Source organism: Myotis yumanensis, unplaced genomic scaffold (assembly GCF_028538775.1).
Source record: "Myotis yumanensis isolate MYYU_CA2020_CCGP unplaced genomic scaffold, mMyoYum1.0.hap1 SCAF_7, whole genome shotgun sequence".
In the NCBI taxonomy this organism is placed as follows: domain Eukaryota; kingdom Metazoa; phylum Chordata; class Mammalia; order Chiroptera; family Vespertilionidae; genus Myotis; species Myotis yumanensis.
This window is the reverse complement of record NW_027223758.1, coordinates 58089024-58111563: the sequence shown is the minus strand read 5'-3', so window position 1 is coordinate 58111563 and position 22540 is coordinate 58089024. Positions and strand designations below refer to the sequence as shown.

General features: G+C 40.2%; 1 protein-coding gene across 1 annotated transcript; it reads right to left on the bottom strand.

Annotated features, from left to right (window-relative positions):
• Positions 1–1781: 1781 nt before the first annotated feature.
• Positions 1782–19188, bottom strand: LOC139013998 (myosin regulatory light chain 12B). Its single transcript, XM_070420572.1, has 4 exons — positions 19081–19188; positions 7505–7703; positions 4510–4671; positions 1782–2277 (listed from the first exon to the last, which is right to left on the bottom strand). The coding sequence occupies exons 2-4, from the start codon at positions 7686–7688 to the stop codon at positions 2105–2107; spliced, it is 519 nt and encodes a 172-aa protein (XP_070276673.1). The 5' UTR covers positions 7689–7703; positions 19081–19188; the 3' UTR covers positions 1782–2104.
• Positions 19189–22540: the final 3352 nt, after the last annotated feature.

Below are 22540 nucleotides of genomic sequence, written 5' to 3'. Positions count from 1 at the left end.
TTCCCACTTAGATTACACAGCAAATACCATCCCTATATTCTTCTCTTGTCCTAAAGCTCCTGGCACATGTGCCTTGAAAGGACCCATCACTCCTGAGGCCCTCTGTCCCATAGTACTTCAATATGACTTCAATATGAGCCTGTCAGAATGTGAGCTCCCGGTGCGGGGGTGGGGGGGGGGGGGTTGGGGGGGGCGGGCAGCATCCTTGTTTGTTCTCCCTCCCACCCCCCACCCCTCAGTTGTTTATCACCAACACTTAAAACAGTGCCTGGCACATAACAGGTGATTGATTTATTCATGATCAAGATTACCCCAGTCTATTTCTCCCTTTCCTTACACATAGTCATCACTGGTTTTGACACTGCACGGTGACTTTCAGCTTGGAAGTAGAAAAGGTAGCCAGATGGGGATTTTTAAAAAAATTGATTTGAGGAAGAGGGAAGAGAGTTGTTCCACCCATCTATGCATTCATTGGTTGATTCCTGCACATGCCCTGACCAGAGATTGAACCTGCAACCTTATTGGTATATGGGATGACGCTCCAACCAACTGGGCTACCCACCCGGCCAAAGCCAGGTGTGGATTCTTGTCCTTGTGGCACCAGGAACAGATGCTTCAGTTTCTCTAAACTTCAGCCCTCATAAAAGAGTAAGGAATAATACCTCCCCTATTAACCTTTTAGGCTGTGAGGGTTAGATAACAAATATGAAAGCTCTTATGAACTGTGAAACACTGTACTAACCACAAGAGTGGAACTGCTCTCATTTTAAAGATGAAAAGGAAGTCCAGAAAAAAATTGAGTGACAGCAGCAAGTGACCAGGATTTGCCTAACACACTAAGCTCTAACACACAAATATTAAATATGTAATTTTAAGCAGACATTATACCAAAAGAACACTTTGAAGTGAGGGAATAGATGTTAAAACCACATTGGAAACTTTTAAAAAAATTCCCCCCTTCTTAGGTCCCTCCCATACTTGTAATATTGCTTGGCGCCTTGAAGATTTTAAACAAGCTCATAGCGGCCTTATCTATGTTTGTCAGTCCTTCCTACAGTTTACACCACATGGATTGCCTTCAAAGATTGAATTCATTATAATCTTGTCTTCTATTTTTTACCTGGATAGAATTTTCTGAAATTCTATTCACATAATCAATTTCCAAAACAGATTTTAAATTTCAATAAATTACACAATTATGTTAGAAAGTAATGGAAATATCTTGACCTTTCAGGCATTTGGGGCTTTTCATAGAAACAGCACTCTATGCTGTGGACTTAGGCATCCCAGGTTGGAATTCCAACTCTCACTTCCTAACAGTGACTCTGATCAATCACTCAGCTGCTCGGAGCTCAGTTCCCTCACCAGGAGTACGAGGCTAGTAGAAATCTATCTCCCAAGGTTGTTGGGAAGATTCAATTAAAATCGTCTATGTGCAATACTTTACACACGGTAAAGGTTCTTATTTTTAGTTTTTCGCCTCATCTTCTTAGACTCTTAAGATCAATGAAATGTTGAGTGTTTTCTCAGATACATTCTATATTTGTAATTTAGTAGTTTAAACATATGACTTCCTAGAAGTGTGAAAGAAAAAAAAAAGGCTAACTAGTTTTTATTGCATAATGATGTTAATTTGACCACTGAGCCACACCGGCAAGGCTATACTTAAAAAATCAGTTTAACCATGAAATCTAAAATACATAAAGTTGAAAATATGAAAATAGGACTACCCCCACCTATCACTTAACTTTTCATTATACTCCATTTGAGTCAGCATAATCTTTATTTCAAAATAGCATTTTTATTATATAAAAATGTAAAAATCCAGCAAAACTAGAAATACCAAATATATTTTCCTGGGCTTTCACATTGGTTGATTTTTATTTGCAAACTCTTTTTCAACACAATTTACAACCTTATCCCCATCTGCAGTCTGATTATACAAGTGCTAAGTGGCAGAAAAGTCTAGAATAAATACATAAAAAAAAAGAGGCAAAGCTGTGAAACTAAGTTGCATGCAACAGGTCTGTGAGGATGGGGGAAAGTGTCGAGGAAATAAAACAGAGTAAGACAAAGTAACTGGAAGGTGTTAGCTAAAGTTCTCTCAGTCATCTTTATCTTTAGCTCCATGTTTAAGGATGCGTGTGAACTCAATGTAATTGAAATTTCCCTTTTTGTCAATAGGTGCTTCTCTGTACAGCTCATCCACTTCCTCATCTGTAAACCGGTCTCCCATTGTTGTCAGCAGCTCTCTCAGGTAATCTTCCTGAATGGTGCCTGGAAGACATACAAGGAAGGGAGTCATGAATACTTCCTGGAACTTGAATGGTTAATTTCTACACTAGGTCAATCTTACAAAGTATTTCAGAATATACATATTTAAACAAACAAAAAAAAAAAGTGAACTAAGATATTATGTAACTATATCATTATGTTTTCCTATTACTTTTAGAGCTCTTTACAATATTATATTAAACTAGAGGCCTGGTGCATGAATTCGTGCACCAGTGGGGTTCCCTCGGCCTGGCATGTGGGATCAGGCCGAAACCGGCTCTCCAACATCCCCTGAGGGGTCCCGGATTTCGAGAGGGGGCAGGCCAGGCCGAGGGACCCCATTGGTGCATGATCGGGGCCGGGGAGGGACGAGGGAGGTTGGCCAGCTGGGGAGGGACCGTAGGAGAGCTCCAGGGTGTGTCAGGCCCGTCATGCTCAGTCCCAATCAGCCGGACCCCAGCAGCAAGTTAACCTACTGGTCAGAGCATCTGTCCCCTGGTGGTCAGTGAACGTCATAGCAACTGGTCAACTGTCTGCCCCCTGGTGGTCAGAGCACATGATAGCGAGCAGTTGAGCAGCTTTAGCATATTAATAGCATATTATGCCTTGATTGGTTGAACGGTCAACCAGACAACTGGACACTTAGCATATTAGGCTTTTATTATATAGGATCATTTAAAAGTTTAGTTAACAGATTATATGCATGAATGATGGTACAGCTTTGACAGAAATGGGGAAGCAGGAATAGGGTGCACGGTACATCTGAGGAGGTGATGTGGGTACTGAGTTAATGTAGGGTTAATATAGAAGACAAGACGAAAATGAGAGAAGTAAGAAAAGTGAATAGCCAGGCTTTACATACTTCAAAATGAGAAGGGGAAAACACCCTAAAATTTTAATAACTAAAGTTTGTTAACTCCAGGCATGCGCTGCTTAATGGATACATTCTGAGAAATGCATCGTTAGGTTATTTCATTGTTATACGAACATCAGAGTGTACTTTCACAAACCTAGATGGTATAGCCTACTATACACCTAGCTATAGGTATAGCCTATTGCTCCAGGCTACAAGCCTGTACAAACAACATGAGATTAAATCAAGCACAAGATGAAATGATGCAATGAAGGGATGCAATAAACATGAGCTGTATGAGGCTGCTGCTGGTCTAACACACAGCATACTGCTTTACAGCAAACTTTTTTTCTTATAAGTAGAAATAGTACACTCTAAAATAACAATAAAAAGTGTAATATAGCCCTGGCCAGATAGCTTAGTTGGTTAGAGCATCATCCTGATACAAGGTTGAAGGTTCAATCCCCAGTCAGGGCACATACAACAATTAACCAATGAATGCATAAATAAGTGGAACAATATATCAATATTTCTCTCTCTATATAATCGATCAATAAAAATTTAAAAGAAAGTATAGCACAGTAAATACATAAACTATTAACAGTCATTTACTGTCATTATCAGTATTCTGTACTGTACATAATTGTATGTGCTATGCTTTTATACAACTGGCAGCGCAGGTTTGTATATACCAGCCTCATCACAAACACATGAGTAACGTGTGCACTACGATGTTAAAATGGCTATGACATCACTAGGGTGACAGGAATTTTTCAGCTCCATTATAATCTTGTGCGAACTCCACTACTGTGCTATTGGTCATGATCGAAGCAACTGTTATGTGGCACATGACTGTACACTTTCTGGTGTGATATATAGTCTCTTGAAGAAGTTGCTTTTATTGTTTCAGAACTACTATTTAACAGACATTCTCTTTGGCTTTCAGGAAGCTCAGATCCAAATTCAAAGAGTAACACCACAAATTGTGTAGTTTTATAACCTACATACATCTGTGTCCTAGCTATTCTCAGTTATACGGTCCCATTGTAAATAATAGTTTCCTTTTATTCATTTTTAAAAATGTGTAATTTACGAATGTTTTTTTCTTTTTTAAAAAAATTTTTTTATTGATTTCAAAGAGGAAGGGAGAGGAAGAGACAGAAACATCAATGATGAGAGATCGGCTGCCTCCTGCACACCTCACACTGGGGATCAAACCCGCAACCCGTGCATGTGCTCCGACCAGGAATCGAACCTTGACCTCCAGTTTCATAGGTCCACACTCAACCACCAAGCCACGCCGGCTGGGCAACTAATATTTTTCATTTCCGAAAAAATGTTTCAAACAGTTTGGAATAAGGACATAAACAAAGAGCACCCACCAGTTGCTTCTTCATCAAAGCAAGCAAAAGCATTTCTGATGACATCTTCTGGATCTGTGCCATTTAACTTCTCACCAAACATTGTGAGGAACATGGTGAAATTTATGGGCCCTGGAGCCTCATTCATCATGGCATCAAGATATGCATCGGTTGGATTCTTCCCTATAAGAGTTCACATTATAACATTTAAGGACAAAGATCTAATTTCAACAAATAATTGCTGTTATTCTCCCCAACACATTTTAAAAGGTATATCATCCTCATATGAAACTAATTTTTCGATTAATTGCATTAAGGCCATTTTAAAAGACAACTTATGACATCATAAAAAAATCTGATACACCATTATAAAAATGTATGTATAAAAATGGGCTTAAGTTGAATGTTGCTCATTTATTGCTATTTTCTATAACTTTTCTTTCACTATTTTAAACAAAACAAACACTTAAAACTATGGTCCAGGCAATGCCATGTTATTCATCTTGAATGTTGATAACATAAAAGGCCATCAGGGCATTTCAATACCAGTTATTAAAAAAAACCTAAATGTTCATATATCCAATTGTGGTATAGTTGCCCATGAATTGGTATGCTTTAAAATTTTATCTGTTGGTCATTTAAGTGAAAACTATTAGGTTGGTTTAAAATTGGGAGATTATGATTATTTTGAACAATGTTACAAACTGTTTGATTGCCATACATACTGCCAAATGCTGTTGATTCATGCCACTAACTTCATTCTTGTTTAGTACTGTTCATATTGGAAATCTTAATCTTGGTTCCAACTAAGAGCACTCTCCCTCTTCTAGTGCAGTAATGAGGGAAGTGCCCTGACCCTTCTCTCAAAGTTGGGAGTAATTACTCTGGAATGGCCACATATGGTAGGAGTAACAATGAATGAGAGGTCTGGAATAGTGGTTTGAATTTCAGTTCTGCCGCTGGCTGTGTGAACTGGGAGAAACTGGCAGGTGTCTAGGGTTTACTTTTTAAATCTGTAAAATAGACTGATTAAATTTGGTATCTGAAAGGTTCCTTCTAACATTAAGTTTGTATGATTCTCCATGAAAAGAACATCTGTAAGTTAGATATTCATATCTAAGGAGGCACCTCAATATTACATCCAAGTGCATTTAATGATAGTCAAATCCAGAATTATGGTTCATATGTAAAGTTTTAATCCTGGGAATCTGGGTGAAATTTAAATGCCAACTTGGTATCTGTCTTACTGCTTTACAATCTTCACTCATACCTACTCAACACACCAATACAAAGATTAGCCCGAAATTATCTCTATATTCATTGAATAAGTAAAAATAAAGAAAATGATCTACTTTTTTACCTTCAGATTTAATCCAACTCTCTTGCAGCATTTTTTTTTTTTTTTTTTTGAAAAAGTATAATCCAAAGGTGTCAAGAGAACAGGGGTATAAAAAAAGACACAGGGATTTATAATGAATTGGTTTAGGCTAAACACCTATGGACCCATTCAAGGCATACATTATAATTTGTTGATTTGAAATGTAAATACATGCCTTAAATGGATGGGGCTCCCCAAAATAGAAGGCCCCAAAGTCAACTTCTTATACTACCATCACTCATAAATTATGTGAGCATGTACTCTGATCATGATATAGGCTTGAGTGTTCAATCTTTGTAATATAACTAAGTCTCTCAATTTTCTTCAATGGGCTTCTTCAGTACTGACCTGCCCAGAGAGTACCCTTAGTTATTCTTAGTGGAAAACACTGGGATCCAACCTACCTGCAAGTCAACAAATTAGATCAGTATCTTGATTCTATTCTTACTCTAAATAAAGGAAATGTCACAAAATGTTAACACTGGTAAAAGATAGGCACATGTTCATTATATTTGTAGGCTTAAATTTTTCAAAATAATATGTTAGGAGAAAAAAATAAAAATAAGACAGAGGAACAAATCGCATTGTGGTAACTAAAAGAAAAAATATAACCACCTCTTTTTCTTTGCTCTCTGGCTAACAGTCCAGCACAAGAAGACTCCAGAGTGCAGAGCCTAACTGCAGGCCATCCCTGAGCTGCACCCTGTTCCCTGCCAGTCACTTTGGTCTATCAAGAAGCAGGCTTGTTATTCCTTTCTCCACATCTATAAAATTAGTGCTGACTGGGTGCACAACACAGAGGGCCTTTTGGGCCTTCTTTTTAAGATCAAAACAAACAACAACAATATCATAGAAGGAATATTAAAATAATACCCATAATAAAAAAATAATAAAGGGCAGTTTATGTTTACTTTTTTAAAATATATTTTTATTGACTTCAAAGAAGAAGGGAGAGGGGGAGAAAGAGAGAGAGAAACATCAATGATGAGAGAGAATCATGGGATCAGCTGCCTCCTGCACACTCCCTATTGGGGATCAAGCCTGCAACCCAGGCATGTGGCCCTGACCGGGAATCGAACTGTGACCTCCTGGTTCACAGGTCGACGCTCAACCACCGAGCTACACCTGCTGGGCTACTTTAAATCCTTTATCTTTCCATTTTCTTTTTAGTTATAAAAAAAATTATAAATAAAATTGTGAAAATCCCCTTTCCTGTGTTCCCTTTTCCAGTAGCACTGCCCTTCCTCCCGATACTATCATCATTTATTATTGTTACTTCCTACCTATAAACTGTCCTCAACATTTATTCCTAACTGTGCTATATTATTAGTTACACATTTTGTTATAAATTACAATATTTTGCCACCTAGCCATCTCCTGCCTGTTCACCTAGTAGACCTATGGTATTTAGCCGAGAGGAACTGAGGCCCACCTGGCCAAGTATCTGCCAGGTTCCCAACCCCACGGGCTTACCCTCTTATGACTGGCCAAACCCCAACATGGCACCTCCCACCCAGGCATTTCTCAATAGGCTTTGGAGACAGGACAGGAATATTTGAACATCACACAGAAAATAATTCATAGAATGCTGAATTATTATTTTTTGAAAGCAGGCATATTAAGAATATAAAAGTCTACCTAGAGAAGCGAGCATATCATGCAAATCTTCCTTGTCAATGAAACCATCTCTGTTCTGATCAATCATGTTGAAGGCCTCTTTAAACTCCTGAATCTGCGACTGGTCAAACATGGCGAACACATTGGATGTTGCGCGCTGAGGGCGCTTCTTGGTGGTCTTGGTCTTTGCCTTTTTGCTCGACATTGTGGCTGCTTAATTCTAGAGTTAAAAAGCAAAAGCAAAAAAGAATGCATAAAACATAAAGCAAAAACAGAATTTATAATACCTAAAGTTAATGAGTAAAAATATCTTAATGTAGAATTATTACTTTATTTGAGCAGTAATAAATAAATATTTAAGCTCTGTTTCCAATCTGACAATTAAATGGCTAGGGGAAAAAAGCAGTTCTGAAGAAATTAAGAAACAATAGATATTACTGATGTAGCTTCTCCTAAAATTTCATTAAACCCATATTTATTAAGTGGGAATTAATTTTAAAATATGTAACAACCTAGCATTTACTGAGTGCTTACTATGTGCCAAGCACTGTTATGAAGACATGGGGCTCCCCTAAAGAGAAAGGCTCTAAAGTTGATATCTTATTTTTACAAGGATTGTCTCATTTAATCCTCACAACAATCCTCCATTTTATTACCAATGTTGCATAACTTCTCTGAGCCTCAATATTTTCAAAACAAGGTTTGAAAAGAAGGGAAGCCCATTCAATATTCTGTTTTACAGCAAAACACAGTATCTACTCCAGTGTACGTAAGAATTAAATGAGATAACATACACAAAGAAACTAGTATAGTCATGTATGGTGCATGTTAAAAAGGCTATCTTTAAAAAAAAAAATCATCAAAATCTGTTCTTTAATCTTGCATCCCTCTTGCTACCTTTTCATTTCCCATTTCCCTTGACAAAACTTTTAGATTAATACTCAACTGTCCCCATTTTCTCATCTTCCCAATAACTCAATTCTCTGTAAAATGGTGTTGGTAGTAGCCTCCAATACTCTATTGAAAGCCACCAATAATTTAAATGCCAAAAAGAATGAACACTTTTCATTCCATTTTTTATTTGTAATTTTAATTACAAAGTCCTGAGTCTGAATCTTAGCTCCACTATTATTACTACATATAACCTCAGAAAACCCAAGGATACCAGAGTAAATTTTTTGATCCAATGTTTATTCAATCTTTACAACTTCCCTATGAGATAGATACTACCTAGGTTAAAAAAAAAAGGGGGGGGGGGACCCTCGTGCAGTAAAGAATTTAATTTTGCCAAAAGAAAGGTTTGGCCTTTGTCCCTGGCTCCTGGGAAGTAATCTCTAAGCCCTTGAAATGCCACACCTGATATCTGGAATCTTGGGTCACATTAGATTTCTAACAATGTGATTTACCATGGGGGTTTGGGGTCATGTGTTATCAGTTGACCTCTAGAGGGGTTGGAGACTGAGGTAAGCTATGCAGCAGTCAACCATATCTATGTGACAGAGCTCCAATAAAATCTATGGATATCAAGGATCAAGTGAGCTTCCCTGGTTGGCAATACTCCATGCAGACTGTCTCACCTTGCTGTCAGAAGTCAATACTGTTCATGAGAGAGGACAATTGGAAGATCTGCATTTAGAAGACTCCTGGACTCTGCTCCATGTGTCTCTTCCCTTGGATAATTTTAATCTGAATCCTTTTATTGTACCAAACCATGGGTATAACAGCTTTCAGTGAGTTCTGTGAATCCTAGCAAATTATTGAACCTGAGGGTTATCCTGGAAACCCACCACTTGCCATTGGTGTCAGAAATAAGGGTGGTCTTGAGGACTGTTCTTTAACTCTGCAGCCACATAGTGAAAGCAGATGACTAGCTGGGGCAGTGGCTGAGCAAGGGAATTTTGGACCTGGGTCTCTAGGACTTCTAGTCTTGAACTTTTAACCTACTTATTTCCTTCTCTTTTTTCCATCTATAAAATATTCCACTTGGGTGTTCTGAAGCTTGGCTCAATGGTGCAGCTTTGAACAGAGCAGATACAGGCTCAATGTAGTAACACCATCATTTCTTTAAAAAAAAAAAGTTTATTTTTTTCCTCTGTACGTCATTTAAAAACAGTATATTTATACATGTATATAGATAGTACCTATAAAAACTATACATATAGACAATAAAATGAAAAATGTGAGACAAAGTTGTAGCAAAACAATCAATCCGAAGAGAATTCTGGCCCCCAAAGAAACTTGGTCTCATTATCTACTGAGAGAAGTAGGCTTCCTCCACTTTCTCACTTCCCACTAACTTTCCACCCACCACAATCTGGCTTTCTTTTCTCTACTGCAACTACTTTCAAATTACCAAATCCAGTCTAAATCTCCTTGGACCACTCTGCTATGTTTTATACCATTTTCTTCAGAGCCCCCCAAATTCTTGGTCTTAGTGAACAGTCACAGTAGAAATGAACTGTCCCAATGGAAAGAGACTGCAAAGTTCCCAACCTTAAAGACCTTACACTCTAGTGAGGAAGGCTCCTAAACATTATATTGGAAAGACTGATTTATGTAAAATGCTGTATTTGACTTGGTGTGACCCACATCATCTCTCACAGTTGTATGGCTGGTCCATTTTCTTGTTAAGCCTTTATCTCCTCCGCTCACCTATATTAAATATTCATGTATTCTAGCAGTCATGACTTTGCTTTGCTTGGATGATCTCATTGACTCTCACTGTTCTGACAACACCTATGTCTCCCAAGTCTCTTATCTCCAGGCCTGACCTGTCCTTGAGTTACATACTCAAATACCCAATTGCTTGTGAAAGGTATCCATTTGAATATCCCAGTCACTCATAACCAATGTGCTGAAGACTGAATTATCCTCTCCTTCCTAAACTTTCTCATCCTTTTGTTTTCTCTTAGTTAATGGCACCATCACTTACCCACTGACCAAACCAGAAATCGAGGAGTCACCGTGACTCATCTTTATCCCTGATGAATCAAGCCTTGCCTCTTAAATATTTCTCACATTTGTTCATCTTCCTCATTCCTCAGCTGGGCCCCATCATCTCTTTGTGCATTTCTATAGCCAACTAACCAATATTCTTGCTTCTTAGTTCCCTCTAAACTACCCTTTATATTCCAGCCAGAGGTGTCTAGAACATAATTATGACATTACCATTCCCCCTTTAAAAATCTTCTTTGGCTTCCTACTGCCTCATAGGACAAAGTATACATTCTTAAGCATGGCGTACCAGATCCTTCTTTGTCTCCTCTAGAATGACCTTTCCAGCCTCATCTCTAGACCTCTGCTTTGTACTTTTCCTTCAGCAATCACACTGCTTGTTTGGGCCCAAGGCACCATGCAGTTTCTTGTGTACTGTACTTTTGCTTTTGCTATTTTTCTAGTCCAAAATGCTTTAAGACCAGAGAGAGAATTAAAGGCCTACTCAACTAATGGCTACTACCATTTATTGAGCAACTCATGTGCTAAGCAAATTATATGCATTAAATTTAGCATGCCTGCTTTACAAATGAAAAAACTGAAGATCAAAGATATTAAATAGCTTGCCAGAGGTCACCTACTGGCAAGCTGGGAGTCAAACCTCCTTTACTCAAGGTTATTTCTACCTATATATTTTCTCTGTATTAAATGTTCTTCTAATATTTTGAGTTTATCACATTAAAAAAAAATCTTTCAATACTACCAGTATAATCCAACACTGATTTCTGAGCAGCTACTTTCCTCCAAACTCAGATCCTAGACAAACTGAGTTTTCAAATAAATGAAAACTATATGGGAAAACCAATGTACAGAATACAACTGCATCGTGGAATGGTAAGAGAATAAAATATAAATGACACTCCGGAATTGTGCAGTGTAGCAGCCCTAGTTTGGGTTTGACCAAGTGGCAGTATTTCCTATCAGTCATAGTCGTGGCTTGACATGACAGGTAAAGGCTTAAAACCTTTACCTAGGACAGTCAAATTAATGTTTAACCTATAAATGTAAAGAAAAAACAACCAAACCTTACCCTTAAACTATAGTTACAGAAAATAATATTCATATATAACATAGCACATAATGTAATGAATAACCCTCAATAGCAGGAAAGACTTCTTACTTCCTCTTCAAATTTTTAATTATTTTTGGTAAATTTCCAATATGAAGTGAACTTAAGGTAGTAAGTAGTGTTCACAGAGGTTACAAGAGCAGGAATATAAAAAAACTGATATTATAGGTGGCTGTGGCGTCAACATCTATAATAATAAAAGCGTAATATGCTAATTAGACCTGATGACCTTCTGAACAAAGCTGAGGCTTCGAGGGAATCCTGGGTCCTGGGTGCCTGAGGGAAGCCGGTGCTGGCAGCCAGGGGAAGGAAGGCCTACTATTGCAAGAATTTTGTGCATTGGGCCTCTAATATTCAAATAACCAAATATTTGCAAAATCACCTGCAATACTAATGTGCAAATCAAAACATGGGCACCATAATCATTAATAAGCAGAAGCTGCTTGTGAACATCAATCAGCCTATATAGCTTTATTGGAAGCCTGTGAATATGGTGATGGGGTATATTCTGTCAGCAATTATGAATTCCTTGACATTTTTTAAAGGCTTCTTCAAGTATCTTAAATTAGCTAATTGCTGTCACCATATGGCAAGTAAATATGGCTCTCACAGTAGTTAATCTTCTGCTTTCAATCTTGACTGTACATTAAAATCACCCTGGAAGTTTAGAAAAACTGGTGCCTAGGTCCTACTCTAGTTAAACTTAAACTGAATATCTATGGGCAGGGCCCAGGAATCTGAAGTATGGTAGCAATCATCTCAGGTAGAAACTATAGTTTAACTTTAACCCTGCTGTCTGGCTTCCGTACTTATTTGCTTTGTTTAACAATAGAAAAGTTATTTTGATTTTCTGAATTATACAAATCATCCCATTCGATTAAATACCCTATTGATTGTACTGTGACTATCCCATTTGTAGTGACCATACTGGTCTTAGAAAGCACATTTTCCTTTACCTGGGAAGGACAGCACGATTATCCCAAGGTCAGAGGGCTCCAGTTAACGTGTCCCTGTGGACTCAGTGTTCTGGAGACCCAAAAACTGTAATTTAGATAACATGCTTAAGCCTGACCAGGTTCCTCATTCCAGACCCGAGGGCTCTAGATAATGTGTTTCTGTCAATTCAGTGATCCAGAGACCCAAAACTATAATTTAGATAACATGCTGCTTCTGCTTCTGTAAACTGCTTTTTTGCAAACCAGGTTCCTCATTCCAAACCTTGGGATGTAATCAATACCTTTGTGATCTTTGCCTATATAAGTCTGGTTTTGCGGCCATCTTATTACTATTGAGATTTGGGAGAGCAAGATGCCCCCTTATAGTCCCGGATCGCAATAAATGTGACTCTTTAATTCGACTTCTTGAGGCGTCCTTCTGTGATTCAAGGGGTATTTTTAAAAAATGTACCAGGTAATTCCAATGTACTTTGAAGGCTGAGAATCACTACATTACGTAGAAGGTATTGGCTGACTGTGTATTTAGTTCCCTTTAGTTTTAAAAATTTGGTCATTATGGTTTAATAGTGATGCTGGAGAACTGAATTCTAATTCGTTCTGTCATTTTCAATTTGTATGGCCTTCAGTTATTTTATCGTTCCTGGTTCTCTTTTTTTTAACTATAAAATAAAAGTTAGGTAGATCAGAAGTCACAAACTGGCAGGCACCAAAATATATGCAGTCTGTAGGAAATTCATTTAGTACCCCCAGGTATAACCTTTTAAATGCCTTTTTAAATTATTGAATTTGTTTTAAAAACCTGAATATTTTACTTTAATAAAAACAAATTTCAGACATCTTGGAAAACTATATGATAGTAATCACTTGACCAGCATTCCCAAATTCCTGTAGATAATGAATGTTCCGTGAGCAATTCCTACTATTCCCTTATTTTCCTGACAAATTTCTATCACCATAGATTCATTTTAACCTACCCATCCACCCACCCTTATTTCCAACTGTTATTCGTTATAGTTCTGTTCCATTCAGGCTAGTCTTCCCACCATCTCCTTTCCGCTCGACACAAATTCCCCGCTTTGGTGCTTTTGGTCTTGTTCCCTCCTACCACAGATCCAGCCAGGAAATACTAAATCCTCCCTTCTGGGGCTGACTCCAAGGCTTTCAACGAGGTCACAATTCAATTGAAATCCTTCCTGATTTTTATTTATCCTTTTCTCCAATCAACACGAATGCACTAAATCTTCACAAGATGCAAGATGCAGTGAGACACCGCCTATGCACACATGACATTTGAGCCTATACCAACCACGCACCCGATAAAGGCCACAGTATTTATTTGTTTATGTTACTGCCTGTACCCTGCGTTGAACTTGTTCCCTGACTACAGTGGTAGCCAGGATCCAAAATGGCCCTCAACATTTCCTCATGTCCTCGTGTAGTCCCCTCCAACAATAAAAAAGATTGTTGGCCTGTGAAACGGTAAGGGAGGTGAAATTATCTTCCTTCTACCCTTCTGAGTTCTTCCTGACACCACTGTAATAATAGACTAACCAGAGAAAAACAAGTAAGTTTATTAACATGTGTACCTCATGTATACATGGGAGATATCCAGGGAAAAAACTATTATCAGAGGTGGCTTAGAATTCAGGCTTAAATATCATCTTCAGCTGAAGACAAAAGAAGAAAGATATGTGAGGGGTAGACGCTAGTTATGGAAGGTTACCAGGAAAAGCAAAGCAAACAAGAGTAAGGATTGTCATGTAGACTTAAATCAGGGCCTTCTTCACTGGTAAGAGTCTAAAGTTAGCTACAGAGAGTAATCTTTGTCCTTCCTGGTAGAGAGGGAAGGAAACCTTTGTAAATTTATGTCCTGCTTGGTTCTTCTAAATTGCCTTCAGCTCCAAATAGTATTTATGCCCAAGTGGCATATTTTGAAATGACATATCCTGCTACCCTTCATAACCAATGGGATATTGCAAAAATAATAGTGTGACTTTGTCATAACAGACATTGCAGCTTTTGCCTTGCTCTCTTTTGGATCACAATCTGGGAGAAACCAGCACCAGGTTATTAGGGTAGTATGCCACCCTAAGGAAAGGTCCATGTGGCAGGGAACTGAGGCCTCCTGTCAATAGTCAGGATCACCTTGCCAGTCATGTGAATCAGCCATCTTGGAGGTTGATCTTTCTTCAAGATTGCAAACCCAGCTGGCATCTGGGCTGCAACTTCATGAGGCCCTGAGCAAGGACCACCCCACCCAGTTAAGCTGCCCTGGAATTCCTGACCCTCAGAAACTGTTTATTGTTTTTTTTAAGGTGCTAAGTTTTGGAGTAATTTGTTATATAGCAATAGAAAACTAAGAAAGCCATTGTGTTTCCTTAGTCTCTTTAATATTAAAACAGGTCATACCTTTATGTCAGAATTATAACCACAGAATTTTCAAAAGTTCAAAGGGGCCACAATCAAGTTTGCACTAGTTAGGGAATTTTCTATTTCTGGTTAGAAAACGTCAATTTCTTCTATTCAATTTCTCTCCAGCTTCTGTTGATTCCTCTTTTAACTGCAACAGAGTCACCCTTTCTTCAACATTCCTATCACCACTATCCTGCTCTTCTTGCTGATTTGCTTGCTAGTGCATGCCTCCTAATTGGAATTTCCTTTAGGGCAGTCCTTGAATGACTTTGCTTTTAAAGTACTGGTTGAAAAACTGGTAGCACAAAGTTACAACTCAAAAATGAGGTTATTAAAGAGGAAAGAGGAACTGGTTTTGTGAGCAAAGGGATGATAAAAAGTTCACGTTTTGGCCAGGTTGCAGCAGGATGCTTAAGAGGTCTCCTTCGGCAAAGCCAACTTCTGAACAAAGGCACAGGGTGAGACTGAGAATGGATGAACACGAAAAAGCAGAGAGCAGCAGTTCTTGGGCTGAAACCTAAGATCATTTCTGATTCAACTGTCATCTTCACCAAGGTCTGTTTTTATAAATTTCTTACAGATTCCCAAAGTCATTATCATAGTTCAGACTAATGTTTGTGCTAACTGGATATATGAGCAACAGTTTGAAAACAGCAATCCTAAAAAAAATTTAGTACTTAAGTTAAAATACCCCACAAAATTTACCTCATATATTTAACTAGAGGCCTGGTGCACGAATTTGTGCACCAGTGGGGTCCCTCGGCCTGTCCTGTGGATCGGGCCGAAACCGGTTCTCTGGCATCCCCCAAGGGGTCCTGGATTGCGAGAAGGTGCAGGTCAGGCTGAGGGACACAGGAGGTTGGTCAGTTGGGGAGGGACCGCGGAAAGGCTCCAGGGCATGTCCAGCCTGTCTGGCTCAGTCCTGATCTGCTGGACCCCAGCAGCAAGCTAACCTACCGGTTGGAGCATCTGCCCCCTGGTGGTCAGTGCACTTCAGTGCCTTAGCATATCATTAGCATATTACACTTTGGTTGACCAGGAGACCCCGCACTTAGCATATTAGGCTTTTATTATATAGGATGACATGGCTACATATTTAGGCAAAAATGTAATCAATTCAATAAATGATCTTTTTTCCCCAAGAGCTTTACTCATTTTTTACATCTTTTTTCTTAGCACCAGTTAAACTTTTCCTTGTAATACATGGTTAAATTTTAATATTTAGCACATGCTGTCATTTATTTTTATCCTCACCCAAGGACACTTTTTTTGCTTGTGTTTTAAATTTATTTTAGAGAGAGAGGGAGAAACATTTATGTGTTGCCTCCTGTACATGCCCCAACTGCGGATGGAACCTGCATAGGTATGTGCCCTGACAGGGAATCAAACCTGCCACCTTTTGGTATACGGAACAATGTTCCAATGAATTGAGTCACCTGGCCACAATAATGCTCTCATTTCTTCATTATGGATTTTATGATTATCCCAGCTGGCAGTAAACTTACCATCCTTTGAATTCCTATATAATTTTGTTTTATTACAATAAAATTTATATATGAAATGCACAGATTTTAAAATAAGTTTTGGTAAATGTGTATACTCATGTAACCACTACCCTAATCAAGTAACAAATATTAATATCACTCCAGAAAGTTCCCTCGAAGTCAACCATCCTCTCTCATGGGCAATCATTGCTCAAATTTCTATCACCATAGATTCATTTTGTCTTCGACTTCTTATAAATGGAATTATACAGTGTACATTCTACATGCCTGACTTCTTTTACTCAATGTAATGTTTTTGAGATTCGACTACCAGTGGCTCATTCTTGTTTTTACTGCCCAGTAGTATTCCATTGCCATGCCATTTACATATACATTTTTATGACATTTAGCCTTCCTACCTTGGATTGTAGGTCTAGTAGAGTGACTTACACACGGCAGGTGCTCAATAAATACTAGTTATGTGAATACATAAACATGCTTCCTTCCTATCACATATAGAGTTACATTTACAGATGCATATTATAAGGTAGGACCTGGATCTGACTCCCAAAACAAGGCTTTTCTCTATGGTCTACCCATGGTTTAGCATAAACTCCACTGAACCTTTCCTGCAGAGATCCTTACCAAAATTACCAGCTGCCGTTATTTTATACCTGGAAGAAATAGTACTAATAGTAGCTAATAATCAAGTGCTAAATATATGCTAGGCACTGGTCTAAGCATTTTACGTGTTAACATATTTAATCCTCACAACAACTTACGATATAGGTGAAACTATTATCCCCCACTTCTTAGATGAGAAAAACAGGGCAAAAATAATAATCAATTTGCCTATGGCCATGCAGCTAGAAAAAGGTAGAGCTTAGATCCAGGATCTGTCCTCAGGAAGTCTAGCTCCAGAGCTTGTATCACTAGTCCATAATATCCTGCATATAGGCAACTGAAATTCTCCGCCATGAAAATATACATAGCCAGATGGGAGTAGTAAGCAAGGCCGCCACACTGCTAAGCGTGAAATGAGGAAGATCCCAAAGTTGGTGGCAATGAAAACCATTCCTAGACATCTGGTGTCTGGATCTTGGGAGAGGGATAACCAGCCTCATTTAGGGGTCCAAGTCCTCTTATCTTTCTAACCCCTACAGCCCTGATCTGAGGATTGTCCTTCCTTCAAAGTCCCAGTTTGTCTTATCTAAATTGGTCCTATTGAAACATAAATGAATGTTGACTCAGCCATTGTAGAAGTTGTTTCATTCAACAGAACCTGAACAAACACAAACTTACATACTTGTTATGAAGTCCAGGAGGGTCCACCTAATGCTTACAGAGGAAATGGGTGGCATCTTGTGAATCCCTCAAATGATCTTAGGCAAGTTATCTCACTTCTCCTGGTTTGTTTCCTCAATTATAAAATGAAAGATAGCCGAAACCGGTTTGGCTCAGTGGATAGAGCGTCGGCCTGCGGACTGAAAGGTCCCAGGTTCGATTCCGGTCAAGGGCATGTACCTGGGTTGCGGGCACATCCCCAGTGGGAGATGTGCAGGAGGCAGCTGATCGATGTTTCTAACTCTCTATCCCTCTCCCTTCCTCTTTGTAAAAAAATCAATAAAATATATTTTAAAATGTTTTTCTTACCAAAGGACCAATGCAATTTCATCTTAAACAAAGGCGGCCAAACTAATCTTTAAACACCCTTTCTTCCTATTACTTCCTTGGTGAAGAATCCAAAATGACTCACTCCCTAATGCCTCTTACATAATCTTTTATTTTTACTCAAGTTTTCAAGGCATCCATAAAAAGGCCACATTAACCTATCCATCCACCCACCCTTATTTCCAACTGTTATTCGTTATAGTTCTGTTCCATTCAGGCTAGTCTTCCCACCATCTCCTTTCCGCTCGACACAAATTCCCCGCTTTGGTGCTTTTGGTCTCGTTCCCTCCTACCACAGATCCAGCCAGGAAATACTAAATCCTCCCTTCTAGGGCTGACTCCAAGGCTTTCAACGAGGTCACAATTCAATTGAAATCCTTCCTGATTTTTATTTATCCTTTTCTCCAATCAACACGAATGCACTAAATCTTCACAAGATGCAAGATGCAGTGAGACGCCGCCTATGCACATCATGACATTTGACCTATACTAACCACGCACCCGGTGCCGCTTCTCTGAGATTCTCCTTGGACGTTTCACCCAAGGCAAGAACCACGCATCAGGAGAGTCCTGTACCCCCAGAGCATCAAGCCCTGTGTGCGGTACAGAACAGGGTCTCCGCACCCGAATCCACTGACTGGGCCCGCGGGGGCAGGGGCGGCGGCGGGGGCGGGGTCAGCGGCGGGGGCGGGCAGCCCGCCGGCAGGGCGGTCGCGGGCACCAGGTGTGTGATGTCATCCTGGGTGACGCAGGCCGGGAGCCCGGCCGCCTCTTCCAGCCGGGCCGTTCCCCAGGCCGCTTCCCCCGCTGGGAGCTTCCGTTCCGGCCGGGCCGGGCGGTGGCCAGGGCCTCCGCGCCCACCCTGACAGCTCCCACCGCCCCGGTCCTCCTCACCCGTCTCCCCTCCTCTCCCCTCCCCTCTCGGTCGGAGTCTGATCCCGGCGTGTGGCGGGAGGGAGAGGTGGCCAAGGGGCCCAAGGGGTGTCGCGCGCGGGGGCAAGCACCACTCACCGCCGCCAGACACCAGAACGCGGGATGTCCTGCACGAGGCGACAGGCGACTAGGACGATCGCGGGGCTGTGGCGCGACAGAGGCGGCGCCCGGCACTTCCTGCCTCGGGAGGCGGACCGGAAGGCGCACCGGAAGGCGCGGCGGGAACCAACTCGGGAAGGGGGTGCGTGTGCTGCGCGGTTCGCAGTCAGGCTGAGCGAAGCCCGCCGCGGCCACCGGGAGCGGGGCTGGCGGATGAGCACGGTCGGGGTTTTCGCTGGCTTCCTCCGCGCGGCTGGTGTGTGCGGGCCGGGGCGGCTGCAGCCCCGCCGCCCGTCTCGCCCCCCCGCGCCGCCGCGGGTTCCCGCGTCCTTCCGCATTCCGCGGGCGCCGGGTGGGGCCTGGAATTTGACCCGGGCGGGGCGGGGCGCAGCTCCTCAGGGTTAGGGGCTCCCGGGCGTCGGAAACCGCCCACCCGGGCTGCCACAGTCAACGAATGAAAGCGCAGCGGGTCTAGTTAAATCTGAACTTCAGGTAAAACAAGTAATTTTTTAGGTGTGTCCCGCGGAACACCGGGGAAGGGAAAGGGGCGCGGACTCCTGTCCGCTGGCATACCTTTTAAACTGCGCTCCAATCCGACGCATCATTGGCTCCCTTTTTCTTACCCTCAGATTGTAAGGTTTATGGTGCCAGGCCAGGGACAGCAGTTCCAGTCCCTTTCCAACCACAAGGTTTTATTCAAATTACTTGCTTTCCTTTGGGTCATTAAGGAGATGTCAGAAACACGCATACAATCGCGCAGACACATTACTTAATGCTCTTGGCCGAAAAGGAACCCGCGAAGCTACATTATTCACGTTTTGCCCCGGTTCCTGTTTGTGGCTATGGCCGTCAGTTCCCTCGGCTGGAAGAAGATGGACAGCACTATTTCTGAAGGGAGGATAGGCAACTTAACAGCAAACCTTTATGGAGCACTTGGGATTGCCTGAATGCGTGCTGATGCTGGGGAGATGAATAACTCATTTATATTGTAGAAATGTTTGATCAGAAATTCCTAGACACTGTGTTCGGCGCTCTATACAGCAGTTCTTAAACAGGAGCATGCATGAGAAAAACCTGGAGGGCCTGGTAGATTCTTGAGCCCCAGCCCGAGAGATTCAGATTCAGTAGGTGGAGGGTGAGGTGATAATTTGTATTTCCAGGGGATGCTGATGCTGTGGTCCTCGTCCCAGCCCAAGGTCCAGTTCCTAACTGAATGCATTCTCTCAATAAAATTTGAAAACCAACTGCAGAGAAGTCATACCTGGGTTCTAAAATATTTGATTTTCCGTAGTTACATTCTGTTCTTGGTCCAATAATTTAAATAATTTTCCCCCCAAACATAAGATTTTGGCTTCTTAGGTCTTTGTCTTAGTGCTCTTCTAAGAATGGTCTATTACCACTGCATAAACCCTCACGCTGGCCACCTTAATAGCTGAGACACCCTGACTGTACCTTGACCATTATCACAGAAAGTTCTACTAGGTAACACTGTTCTAAAAAAAATAACTTAAGGTATATTTTTCCTCTCAAGATTCAAAAGAAAAAGATTAATGAAAAGCTGAGTATCTAAATATCTAGCACTTGGGAAATGGTTATTTATGGCATATCCTTCTCAAATGTGTTTAATATAACTGAGGAACTAAATTTTAAATTTATGGTTTTCATGTTTTGTGGCTCTACCTTTCTTAAGCCCTTTTACTGTTTTCTGATTCTTCTTACAACTTGCCGGCATCTCCCTTAGTCTAGGCGTTACACCTCTTGCTGTCCTTTTTCTCCTACTTTGTAGAAAATCATTGCCTTTCCTTTTCAGAATTTGCTTTTGACTCAGAGTCTGGCTTTCTACCCTTTTTCCCAGTAGCACTCATCAATTCCTGCTCTCCAGTCATAGGCTTCTGGATCAAGTAAAATTTGGGATCTGGAGTCCAAATGACAATATAATCCTAACAATGCTGCCCCTATTAGGTGGGTTTCAAAGAACGTTTGAAATGGTTTGTTTCAAGTATGATTTTCATCATGGAGACTGGTTTTCAGTCAACTCCACTGATGGAGTAGATGCTTTAGCTTTTTATTAAGCAGTCATCTTCCCTTAAGCAAAGCCTACTTACTACATAGAGAATGCTATTACTAAATGAGGAGACTTATTTCACTCGGGGAGACCATGCACTGCTCCTAATGGCAGCCAGGTTTTTGAGCAGTTATCTGAAATGGAAATGGGGTCATTGCAGGAAATAATTTTAGTAAATGAGGCCACTTTTTTTCTAAGTGAAAACAATGTTACTTGTTCTTCACTAGAAATCTGTTAAAGCAGAAGTGATTTTTTTTCAGTTGAAATGGAAATTCGATTCAGCAAAATAAGAGTTTAACATCATGGCTATAGCCTGGAAAAAGTACTTAAGGCAGGTGGTAAGATTCTAAACTTAAAAGGGGCAAGAGCAGTCGTGGTACTGGTCCTTCTCCTGTTCTATAAAGCTGACTCATCTATCTTGCTGAGTGCAAAGGTCTGCCACCCTGAAGGCATTCAGTAATTATTTATTGAGTGAGGTAATGATTTTGTCCAAGGATAGTTTGGTTAATAGTAGCATAAAAGGTAAAGTTATTAGAGTAATTGTCAATTACTCATCTTTATAGGCTAATTGTAAAATTTTTCAACCAACTCCCCCCACAATGCTTCAACTTTTAAACTCATCCATCTTTCAGCTTTTTGAAGTACAAAGCAAATGAAAGTGTCAACCATTTCCTGATTAACTCTGAAACAGTCCTGCATTTCTGGAAACAGCAGAAATTATTTTGAGTATTGAAATAATGATCTCACTTTCCCTAGCACTTAGCTTCAGCTGTTTTGTTTGTGGGCAGGGCAGGAATGTCCAAAATTCACACTTGGACTCATGGTGAATCTCTGCATAAACAAACATGGTATTTCAATATGCAGTACTGTGTTTTAAAAAGTTTTATATAATAAAAAATGCTGTACTGTATTTCCAACATTTTGAAATATATATATATATATATATAAAAAAAATCTCACTAGTAGCATTCCATAGACACTTTGAGTCTAAAATAGTTTTAAAAATGAGGACAAATTAAAATTAAACTCATTGGCCTGGTCTAATTTTAAATGACACGAAAAGCTTAGGACAGATGAGGAACATTGGTAGGTATGTTAAACTTAAGGATTTAAAGCTACTAAAACTATCATATATATGCAAATCCTATAGCAAATTATTTTTAAAATTGGAAGACAAAGTGCAGGAAACCCAATTAAGGCAGTTAAACTTGTATTTCTTTGGGAGGGGACGAATGAATAGCAGAGGAGATAGGATTGTTAGGAAAACTGGGAGAAGTAAGGAAAAGGTCAAACAACCACACCATTTTCTAGGTTTTTTGCCTCATCTACCTTTCATTGGAAGATGCAACTAAAACAAATAAAAGTCAATTCTGA

Bases quoted from the DNA above. Each gene is read 5' to 3' on its own strand.
- LOC139013998 (XM_070420572.1), bottom strand. From the start codon at position 7,688: ATGTCGAGCAAAAAGGCAAAGACCAAGACCACCAAGAAGCGCCCTCAG. The intron at 4,672-7,504 runs GTAGACTTTTAT...GAACTCTTATAG, and splicing joins TGATATGCTCGCTTCTCTAG to GGAAGAATCCAACCGATGCA. The intron at 2,278-4,509 runs GTGGGTGCTCTT...TATGTCTTCCAG, and splicing joins CTTTGATGAAGAAGCAACTG to GCACCATTCAGGAAGATTAC.